At 41.3% G+C, this 12,372-nt stretch overlaps 1 protein-coding gene across 2 annotated transcripts in view; it reads right to left on the reverse strand.

Moving 5' to 3' along the window:
• usp24 (ubiquitin specific peptidase 24) overlaps positions 1-12,372 on the reverse strand; it is a 226,377-nt gene that overhangs the window by 148,586 nt on the left and 65,419 nt on the right. For both annotated transcript variants that reach the window (XM_059984090.1, XM_059984089.1), the window contains 3 exons: positions 10,159-10,254; positions 9,841-10,002; positions 1,848-1,955 (listed from right to left, as the gene is read on the reverse strand). In XM_059984090.1, the coding sequence (XP_059840073.1) occupies positions 1,848-1,955; positions 9,841-10,002; positions 10,159-10,254 (366 nt within the window). The remainder of the gene's footprint in view (positions 1-1,847; positions 1,956-9,840; positions 10,003-10,158; positions 10,255-12,372) is intronic.

The following is a 12,372-nucleotide window of genomic DNA, read 5'->3' on the forward strand; positions in this document are numbered from 1 at the left end:
GGCAGTTAGGTGGAGATGAGTCCATGTTTTGATCAGTCATGATCTTATTGAATGGTTGAGTGAGCTCGACGGGCTGGATGGTTTACTCCTGCTCCTACTTTTTATATTCCTATAATTCCTTGAAAGTGGTGTCACAGGTAGATAGGGTCATAAAGGCATACTGGCCTTCATAAATCTAAGTATGAATACAGGAGTTGGAATATTATGTTGAAATTGTATAAGATGTTGGTAAGGCCTAATTTGAGGTATTGTGTCCAGTTTTGGGCACCAACCTACAGGAAAGATGCAAATAAGAACGATAGAGTGCAGAAAAAACCTGAGTTACAGGGAAAGGCTCAATAAGTCAAGACTTTATTCATGAGAATATAGAAAATTGAGGGGAGATTTGGTAGAGGTATACACAATTATAAGGGGTACATGCAAGCAGGGTTTTTCCACTGAGGTTGGGTGGGACAGCAACTAAAGGTGATGGGTTAAGGATGTAAAGTGAAATTTTAAGGGAAACATGAGGGTGAACTTCTTCACGCAGAGAGTAGTGAGAGTGTGGAGTGAGCTGCCAGCACAACATTTAAGAGAAATTTGGATAGGTACATGGATGAGAGGGTTGTGGAGGGCCATGGTCCAGGAGGAAGTCAATGGGACTAAGTAGACTAATGGTTTGGCATAGCCTAGATAGGCCGAAAGGCATGTTTCTGTGCAGCAGTGTTCTATGACTCTAAAAGCTGAAAGAGACTTGCTTGGACTTCTAATACAGAACAAATGAAAATTGTTGTAAAGTCAATACAATCATTAATTCTGCAACTAAAATAGTGCATCAGAGGAAATATAGGTATGCAGAACACTTTCAGCTGGCATCCAAAATCTGGAAACCTTGAGACATTAGATTTGAAGTTAAAAATATTGCTTGCAAAAAGAAAAACAGTAGTTTTCTCCCCATCACAATGAGTAGAACCAAACAATCAACAGAATGCCAAATGCCTATAAGACTATAACATGGGTAGCTATTGCTTGTAGCTCTTCCAATCAATACTTTTGAGATCCCCTAGCTAATTATGTAAATATACAAATTGAATCAACAACTTGTCAGGCCATTCCTCAAGATGATGGGTTAGCTAGCTATACAGTTGCTTTCTAGGCAAGTCTACCAACTGCAAAAAATCTTCTGAAAGGAGCTAGCAATACATATATGCACAAAGAGCCTAAAATATGGCTCATGGGCAATCTCTTAACATACACTGCTAAAAGCAAGACAAATAAAGATTCACCATCAAGATGTCACACCAATTATCAAATGGATCATTTCATATATGACTTTCCTGCAAGAAGTCATTAAAGGATGGGTGTGAATGACGTCAAAGCTGATCTAAGGAGAAAGCTATTGACAAAATCCACCTTTACTGGATGTAAATAATTCAGAATCCAGGGGAAAAATGACGAATGCATCTGTCTCATCTTTGTTATTTGTTCAAGCAACATAATATAAACCTTATTCAAACATAGAGATTAGGCAGTTCTGAAGTAACATGAACCATTTACGGTAACTGAAAATCAGGGCAAAGGAATAAATATAAATGAACATAGCACTGCAATAAAATCCTGAACACTAATATAGAACAGAAACATTCTCAGATCTGTTCCTTTAATATAATTTTCAAAGGAGCTGCCTTAAAGTAAAGCAAACTCCATTTTATTATAAAACCTCAATCAAATGCATAATGAGCTCAGCGTTATCACGTCAGAAGTTTCATTAGGAGCTATTCTCCCAGGGTTTATTACTGGCTTCTGCCATGAAGGAATAAATAACCTATAATTTGGGTCTTTCAGGTTTAATCCACTTTTGTTTTTACCTTGTCTTGTTTCTGGCAGCTCTGCTTGATGAAGGACCGGGTAATCTCGTGAAGTTGACGCAATGCTGGAACCACCCATACTGGCTGCTGGTTATTTTGTTGGGAGGACTGAAAAGAATCAGAATTTGAAATTGACAAACATTTTAATGCACGACTAAGGTAGTTTCCTAGTAACTACATCATAGTGCACTGTGTTGCATTGGCTATTATTGTAACAAATTCAAAGCCTTTAGCTTAACGAGTTCATGCTGACCATATTGTCCACCCAGTTAAAAACCATTTTCCTACATTTGGCCCATATCTTTGTAAGTCCTGCCCTTAAATGTACCTATCTAAGTCCTTTTCAAATGTTAGTATTGTACCTACCTCAAACTACTTCCTTTGGCAGCTCATTCCATATACTTACCACCATCTGGGTGGAAAGAAATTGCCCCTCAGGTTCCTTTTAAATCTTTCGCCTCTCATTATTAATATATGCACCCTAATTTTGGACTCCCCTACCCTGGGAAATAAAACTGTTACTGTCCACCTTATCTAGCCTTTCTATACATTTCTATAAGGCTGCCCCTCATTCACCTATGTTCCAAAGAATAATCCCAGCATCGCTGACCTTTCCCTATAACTCAAGCCAAATCCTTTCTGCATGCTTTCCAATTTAACCTTCTTATAAAAGAGTGCCAGAAACTAATCAGTGTGTACAGAAAAGTTAGCAGTGTATGGTTTATTTGGGAAGTGCCGACTTTTTTCTTTCATTGCTACTTTGTGGGAAATTCCAACTACTTTTGCATGCTTATGAGAGTCAAAAACATGCTGCATCTCTTGGATTACAATGTTCCTCTCTGATTTATGACTGCATTACAGGGGTGGAGGTAGAAATGTGATATGTGAATACAACAAAGGATTGAGCATTATGTAATCTGGTAAGGAAGGTGATAAATGGAAGCAGATAAGGTAGGAGTTGGGACAGATTGAACTAGGTGGGAGAGGGGGAAGTTGTTTGGAAAAGAGAATGAGAAAACCTGGGCTACTCAACAAGAATTCCTTTCCTTCTTGAGATACCCTCTCCTGGTCTTTTACCCTCTCTTGATCTTCCCATTTCCAATTGCTGAACATTAACTTCCTTGCTTTCTCCACTATTTGCCCATTCCATTATCATCCTCTCTGTTCACACAGCTCTCCACTTATTCCACATCAATTCTAACCTCAACCATGCAGACGTGTGGTGGCATTATGGTACGGGAGACTGACCTCTCTCTTACAAAGGCTATTCAGCAGCTCACAAAATACCTCTCCAGTACTACTCCAAGACCATGGCCCCACCAACAAACAACAGACCACTGTCACCCAAACCATCACAGTTCTCATCACTTCAGATCTTCCATCGATTCCATCCTGATAGTTCCACAGCCCACTTCTCCCTTTTACCCAGGATCTATAAACAGCAGCATCCTGAGAGACACATTAGTTTCTACCTGCTCTTTCCCCATTGAACTTATCCCCTCATGGCTTGAATATATTTCATCTTTTGTCCAGGCCGTTCAACCAACATCCAGGACACCTTGCATTCTCTCCACATTTTGACAAATTCTAATTTCCTGGGCCCCACCCTTTCATCTTCTCTATGGACATTCAGATTCTATAAACTTCATTGCATATTAGGAGATCTTGGGAACTTCTGCTCATTTCTGGAATATTGATCCAAACGCTAGGCAAGAGCAATTTTTGCCAAGCAAGAAACAATTTCTGTTCTGATTTCCTTCATTTATTTGGGTCACTATGCTGCTGAAGTGGGAGAGGAGACTTGCTGAATGGTTTCTAACTTGCGTCAGTTGCATACACTTGTGTGGCCATTAGACACTTCATTGTTCTTAGAGCAAATAATATTTAAATAGCATCAGTTGTATGTGTTCAAAAAGCAGTGATTTTTCTCACTGACAGTTGGTGAGAAATAAGCAATAATGCAATCAGATCACTGCAGTTTCAAGCATTCAGGTTTGGAGATGCCAGGAATGGCCAGGTGTTAAAATGGAACAACTTCACTCCTTCAACAAGTTAGGAATTATGAAGAATTTAGAAAGTCTTGACAATCATCTTGAATGTTACAATGAAATGAATGCGATCATTGAATACATTGTATGATTACAATGTAATTATCCATTATCGGCACTAGGTGAGCACACTGACTTTGTTCGTTTACAGTTCATTACAGTCTTATTTAGAGATACAGCACTGAACAGGCCCTTCCAGCTCAATGAGCTCAGCACCTCCTGCTGCCCAGCAGCCTATCTATTTAACAGTAGCCTAATCACAGGACAGTTTACAATCACCAATTAACCAACTAGCCAGTACATCTTTGGACTGTAGGAAGAAACCAACGTGGTCACGGGGAAAATGTACAAACTTCTTACAGATTGTACCAGAATTGAACTTCGAACTCCAACTCCATGAGCTGCATTGGCATCACACTAACCACTATGCTACTGTTGTACCCCTAAAACAGCAAATTATAGCAATAGTTGTTCTGATAAGTGGACTCACTTAGATCTATCTGTAAATACAGGCACAGTAATTTATAATGATAAATATATACACACAACACAATGATTTTTCATCCGTAATAACATGCTGGTGAAACTACACTAATTTTTGTAGTAACTTGCATCCTTTCTAAACAGGGTGTTCAAAATTTAACACCACATTGTTCTTGGATGGCAGCCTCAGTTCTTAAAGGAAGCCAATTTGCCTCCAGGTATAAAAAAAAAGGATTGGTTTTCCTTCTGTGATATTACCTATTTACTTATTGCACAATATTACTCTGTCTCTTTCTTCAGTTTAAATAGAAGTACACTTGTACTATGATAACATCAAAGATAAAATACTTCAGATTTTTCTGCTAAGAATTCCAATTATTAACTATCTGCCCTTCTGCCAACAGATAGTGACCAGCATGTTTTCATATTTCTTAATACAATTCCTCATTGTAATTTGCTGTTAATAAATTTTTGACTCTTTCAATCCTAATATACTCATTTTAACTGATCATTATGAACAGTGAATCAGAACAGATTGGGGGTGCAGGAAATATGAGAATCAGGTGTGGAGGGAACATCATAGCAATTAAGGTAATTCAAAGTTCAGAATTTTACAACTGATAGATGGACAGCAGCTCAGCGGTCACACTAGAATAGAGTGTAGGTTTTCACAAATAAGATGACGTGAGGCATTTTGTTTTTAATAAAAACCAAACAACTCATTTATTGTACTCTAAAATGCCAACACAAAGCACGGTAAAAACTTTGCATAATTACATCGTCACGTCAGACTCGCCTCTTAAGGTGAACCCCAACTCAATGTTGGCGGTTGTGAATTATGCACATATCCACCAATTAGATTATACCACACAGGCCCCCCATCCAAAAAATTCACTAAAACTAGCACTAGAACCTGTCCAGAGCTCGCTGTTCCAAGGTTGGAGCAATAGAGGTGTGTTGATACGCACGCGGTTTATGTCGTGACAGCAGGAGCATGGTAGTGGAGTCCTCCAACTCTTGGTGGGCTGGTTTAAGACAATCTACCAAAACACATTCAGGTTCCCCCTCTAATCTATGATAAAATTCTTCCCTCCATTCCAAAATGCTGAATGGGCCAGCATAAGGGGCCATAGGGGATGATGGTGTGAATCATGGCAGACAAAAACGAGACAGATTGTAGTCAACAGGAAGCCAAGAATGATGAAGGCCATGAAGGGAGGTAGGAATAGGTGAAAAGGAATTGAATTTACTGAAGAGGGTGGAACGTTGTTGAGAAGCCGACCAGGCAGTTATGGTGTCAGAAATAAAATCACCAGGCACTCGTAATGGCTGCCTGTATACCAACTCAGCCATGAATGACTGCAGGTCTTCTTTTGGAGCTGTTCTGAGCCCCAGCAGGACGCACGGGAGCCAGTATTCATCCATCAGGGAAGCCCTCAGAGCAGCCTTTGAGCAGCTGTAAACCATCCATGTAGGCTATTGGACTGTGGTGTGATGTAGCATATCACCAGGGTTCTGGGCCATCAAAGCCCAGAGGTCTCCTATGAATTGGGGACTGCGGTGAGAGGAAATATCAGATGCTTTGCTAAACTGATCAACCCTGGTGCCGGTGTACGCCCCAGCCACGTCTACAGCTGTCATCAATGCTAGAGGGACAATCTACGGCACCTGGTGGTACAGTCCACCCTAGTAAGGAGGTGTGGAAGACCACAGTAGGGGTAAAAGAGAACTAACGAGGTCCACATTGACAAGGTCAAACCATTGCTCAGGGACCTCAAGAGGTGCCAATGGTGCCTGAACATGATGGTTAATTTTTGCCTGAAGGAATTCCACAAAGGCTGCACTCCAATCGTGCACATCCTTTTTGTGACCGAGCCACACAAACTTTAGTGCAACCATTTCCTGTGGGGTCTTCATGCCCGGATGTGAAAGGCTATGTATGGAGTCCAAAAGTCTGCCTCCAATTTGCGAACACTAAGGGGCAAGGGTGACTGGTTGAGACATCACAAAGGTGAGAAACCCCAGCTTCCCCGAACTTAATGTCAGCCAACCCCAGGCCTGTGACTCCTATTCAGTAAGCCTGAACCTCTAGATCAGGAGCTTCATCTGCTGCCATGCCAGCATAGTCAACCCCTATACATATGGCCTCAATGGTGGGCTGTGAGAGACAATCAGCCATGGCATTATTTTTCTCCTTAATAAGTTGTATACCAGTTGTGAACTCTGAAATGTAGGCTAAGTGATGTTGCTGCTGATATTCTGATATTTTGGCCATCGCTTGCGTGAGGGAGCAGTGGTCAACGAACACTGTGAAATAGGGACTCTGGAAGAAAATGAAAATGACGGACAGCCAGATAGAGACAAAGAAGCTCATGATCAAATGTGCTGTAGTTACTTTCGGGGGAAAGAGCTGCTGGCTGAACGTGAGGGGCTGCCACACACCTCTAACCAACAGTTTGTGCACAGCACCCACAGTACCGTCTGAAGCGCCTGTAGTAATGGCTACAGGTGCATTGGGAAGCAGGTGCGCCAGCTGGGTTACATTAGAAAGAGCTTGTTTGGTGTCATCAAATGCACTGGTCACATTGCTGACCAGTCAAGCATGTGATTAGGGTATTGCCTTTAAGCTCACTAAACAGAGAGCATAAGTTCAGCAGCTCGCGGAATGAAGCAGTGATAGAAATACACCGTACGTAAAAACTCGCTTAGGTTTTTTTTTAGTAGTGTGAGGCAGTGGGAAATTCATAATAGCGGCTGCTTTTGATGGGAGGGGTTTCACACCTTCTGTGGAGAAGTGATGAACAAGAAAATCAGTAGCTGAGAACCCAAAAGGCATTTAGCGGGGTTAATAATCAATCCATGCCGGCTTAAGTGCCCGAAAAGTGTGCGATTTGGATGCGCTGGTAACAAGTATGTCATCCAGGCAAACAAAAAGGAAGTCTATGTATTTTAATGCAGAGTCCTTCAGCCGCTGGAAAGGCTGTGCTGCATTTTTCAACACAAACAGGATGTGTAGAATCTCAAAGAGGCCAAATGGGGTTATTGGAGCCATTTTGGGAATGTCCTCTGAGCACACATGCGCCTGATGGTCACCCCCAACTAGATGGACTTTAGAAAAATTAACTTTCTGGATAAACATACTGAAAAGTCTTAGATGTACGAGACTGGGTAACAATCGGGTGTGGTGACCCCATTAAGGCATCAGTGAGTACCACATGGGTGGAAACCACCATCGGACAAGGGACCATATGGAGGGTGAAGCCCAGTTGCTATTTGACTGGCATATAATGCCAAGTCTTTCCATGTTGGCAAACTCACGCTCTGCGGTTGCCAGTGTTTCCAGGTCCAGTCTATACGTGCAGACATGGACTGGTCGGCCAATTGTGGAAATATGGTGCTCAAGCCCATGTTTTGTGATTGTAATGGGGAATGTGGGGCTTGGTAATGCTTGGGAATTCGCTGAGCAGTGTAGTAAACTCATATGCACTGGTGCATGAGCATCACAGAATCATCATGGGGAACTTACTAGGTGAGCAGGCCAATGACCCAAAGTCTTCGACATCCACATGTCGGCAGTTCTTAAGATCGACAGCAGTCCTTGGGCACACTGGAAATCTGCATTGAGCAGAGGTCTAGCCACTTTAGTCAGGAGGAAGTCAACGTGTAATGTTGTCCACTAAAGCACAGCATCACCCGTTGTGTCTGAGAAGTCTGGATCCTGCTGCTGTTGGCAGCTTCCAGCGAGGCTTCACCACTTTTGCCTTCTCATCAATAGGCGATGCTGACAGCACACTCACTTGAGCACCCATGTCACAAAGGAAGCGTCACCCTGAAAGGGTGTCCATATTGAACAGTAGACATCCCTGGCAGCCGGAACCCATGATGTTCACAAACCCCAGATTGTCCTGATGTCCTGGCACTGTTGAAGCTGCAAGGCAGTCAGCACTCCCTGGCGTTCGTACCAAGGTAAGTGTGGTAAAAACATGGACCTAATGTTGTCTGTTTGGAGGCCTTGCTGACTGGACTTAGAGGCAGGGGAAGGAGGAGGAATTATGCACCGTTGCATGGCTGAGTGTAGACTATCAGCCACTTTAGCAACCTCCCAATAATCCCTCAAGGGCACATTAGGGAAGGCTATGAAAACATGATCAGGCATTTGCTACATGAAGATTTCTTTAAAAATAAAACAAGGATGGTGATTTCCCAGGAGAAGCAGCATGTAGTCCATCCGCTCCGACGGCTTAGCATCATCAAGGCTGGGCAAAGAGAGCAACTGTTTGGAATGCTCAGAATCTGATAGTCCAAAAGTCTCCAAAAGGTGAGCTTTCAGCGATTGGTATTCATTGTGTTCAGGTGGGTGCTCAAGTAGACTCGCCACTCTTGCAGCCACGGAGTTGCTGAACGACGTTCACACATAGAAATACTTGGTGTTGTCAGTGGAGATTTCTCACAGCATGAATTGGGCCTCAGAATGTACAAATCAAGCAAGAACATTTTGCTCCTAATACTTTGGCAGCTTCAAAGCGAATGTATTGGCCGACATATTCAATAACTCTGAAATCGTCCTAGAGCATCAGGGTTACCAAAGTAGGTTTTCGCAAATAAAATAGTGTAAGGAATTTTATGTTTAAGAAAAACCGTAATAACTCATTTATTGTACTACACAAAGCGTGATAAAAAAAATTCACGTAATTAGGTCATCACGTCAGACCTTCTTCTTAAAGTGAACTCCAACTCCATGTTAGTGGTTGTGAATTATGTACATGCTCACCAATTACATTACCCTACAGCAGCACTTGAGAAGGCCTGCAACCATTAGAATGTTAACTGGTGTTAGTTCAATACATTTATTTGATTAAATGACCAGCAAAATTGATCAACAAAATATATGCTGGTCACGTATCTGATTATTATACATTTATAGGTTATGACAAGACATTTCAGTAACCCTAGTCCAGGGAGACAATGCTTTCCCTCTTCAAGGATCACAAAGGATCAATGCAACATTTAAAATCTATATTTTTGGTAAGTCAAAACTGCTGTAACAATTGCTGTAACAAATTTGTGCATACAGTAACATACTAAAAACATCTCATTCAGTTGAGCAACAAAACTGAAGCAGAATTGGGCTGAAGTAGTATAGAGATGCTCAGAGTTTAGAAACTTGCTCCCAAGCAATGTAAGTACTGGATGCGACTGATTACATCAGAGAAAGTGGTTGTTTGGCTCAACTTCTACTTGTGACAATAATAAAACAAAAACAGCTTCAAAGACATAAAGGAAGAAAGGAACAGAACAACACAGGGGTTTAGGGTTAATATGTGTGGAACCCAGAACAGTTGAACCAATCAATCAATTTCTTTGATGTAATTTTCATTTACCATTACATAACATTTCCTCTTTAAAATGTTGTTTAAACAAAATATTAAATACAAAATATTTCTTTCTCAAAATTAACCTACCTTTTTAATGTCTTCTATACATTTAATAATGTAACTTCGCTTAATTTGCTCCTTTACTGCATAAGCTTCACTGAGTATAGTCAGGTGCTCTTCCAGTGCCGGCTGGACCAAGTTCGTTGGAAGTGCTGGTAAATGGGCAAGGTCCCATAGTACTTCCAGCACCTTGGGAAAGGTGGTGAAGAGGGTGGTGGATCATAGAAACAAGAAAGGATGAGAAAATAAAAAGTTGTTTTCTACAGATGCAACACCAATTATAAATATAACCTCAAGTAACATCAAAATGATGCAGCAAACATGTTCTTCAATACAAATTCCTACCTTTCCTGTGGTGTTCTCAGAACGTGCTTCACGACCAATTTTTCCAATAAGGCTGAGAAGTTTTTGTCTAATACGGTCACTCTCTATTTCCCAACTCTGAATAAACAGAAAGGAAAGCTTACAAAGGGATCTAAAAAAGTTCTCAATCATCAGCAAACAATGGCAAATATCAGACAGTGCGATCAATCAGACCTTACTCACTAAATAAAACTCACTGACAAGCAGTTATGATTTTCTCAGTTCAAAAATTCATTTCAAAACTTTATAGCCAACAGTTCAAACATGGACAAAATATCTCCCTCCACTGCAGATGCAAACTTGCTCTTCAATAAGACCATAAGACGTAGGAGCATAATCAGGCCATTCAGCCCATCGAGTCTGTTCTGCCATTCACCATGGCCGATATATTATCTCTTTCAATACTATTCTTCTGTCTTTGCTCCGTAACATTTGACAACCTGATTAAATCAAGAACCTATCAACCACTTTAAATGTACTCAAATACTTGGCCTCCACAGCCATCTGTGGCAATGAATTCCAGAGATTTACTACCCTTGAGCTGAAGAAATTCCTCCTCAGTTCTTTTCTAAATGGATATCCCTCTATCCTGAGGCTGTGCCAGCTGGTCCTAGACGCACCTACTATAGGTAACATCCTACCAACATCCACTCTATCTAGGTCTTTCATTATTCAATACCTTTCAATGAGAACACCCCATCCCCACCCTTATTCTTCTAAACTCCAGTGAGTACCGGGCCAGGGCCATCATATGCTACGAATACAGTATGTTTACACTTTAATTCCTGGAATCAATCTTGTGAACCTCCTCTGAACCCTTTCCAATGCGAGCACATCTTTTCTTAGATAAGGGGCCCAAAGCTGCACTGCTCACAGTATTGCAAGTGTGGTCTGACCAACACGTTCACATTGCATCCTTGCTCTTATATTCTAGTACTCTCCAAATGGCTGCTAATATTGCACTTGCCTTCCTTACCACCAACTCAACCTGCAAATTAACCATTAGCAAATCCTGTACAAGGACCCTTTGCACCTCTGATTTTGAATTTTCTCCCCGTTTAGAAAATAGTCCTTGCCTCTATTCGCTCTACCAAAGTGCATGACCATACACTTCCTGATGTATTCCATCTGCCACTTGTTTGCCCATTCTCACAATCTAAGTCCTTCTGCAGACTCCACTTATCTTAGTGTTGTCTGCAAACTTGACCACAAAGCCATCAGATTCCAACATCCAAATCCCTGACATACAACATGAAAAGAAAGTGGTCCAAACACTGACCCCTGTGGAACACCACTAGTCACTGGCAGCCAACCAGAAAATGCTCCTTTTATTCCCACTCTTTGCCTACTGCCAGTCAGCCAATCTTCTTTCCTGTAATACCATGGTTCATAACTTATTAAGTAGCCTCACGTGTAGCATCTTGTCAAAGGCTTTCTTAAAATCCAACATCAACTGACTCTCCTTTGTCTATCCTGTTTGTTATTTCTTCAAATAATTCCAACAGATTTGTCATGTCAGATCCTCGCTTGAGGAAACCATGCTGGCTTTGGCCTATATTATCATGTACCTCCAAGTACCCCAAAGCATCATCCCTAATAATGGACACCAATATTTTCACAATCAATGAAGCCAGGCTAACTGGCCTATAATTTCTTTTCTTCTACCTCCCTCCCTTCTTAAAGAGTGGAGTGACATTTGCAATTTTCCAGTCCTCTAGAACCATTCCAAAATCTAGTGATTCTTGAAAGGTCATTACTAATGCCTCCACAATCACTTCAGCTACCTCTTTCAGAATTCTGGAGTGTAGTCCATCTGATCCAAGTGACTGACTTACCTTCAGGCCTTCTCTGCTTAGTAATAGCAACTACACTCACTTCTGCCCCTGACAGTCTCCAATTTCTGGGATACTGCTAGAGTCTTCCACAGTGAAGATTAAATCAAAATTCTTAAGTTTGTCTGACATTTGTTTATTCTCCACCCCCCCCCCCCCCCACAACCACCCTTACTACCTCTCCAGTGTAATTTTCCAGTGGTCTGATATCTATTCTCGCCTCATTTACTCTTTATATACAGTATTTGAAAAGAGTTTTGGTATCTTCTATAACTGAGTAGCTTACTTTCATATTTCATCTTTTCTTTCCTTATGGTATTTTTAGTTGCCAATTGTTTATAAAAGCTTCACAATCCTTTAGATT

This window comes from Hypanus sabinus, chromosome 11, assembly GCF_030144855.1.
Source record: "Hypanus sabinus isolate sHypSab1 chromosome 11, sHypSab1.hap1, whole genome shotgun sequence".
NCBI classification, from domain to species: Eukaryota; Metazoa; Chordata; class Chondrichthyes; order Myliobatiformes; family Dasyatidae; genus Hypanus; species Hypanus sabinus.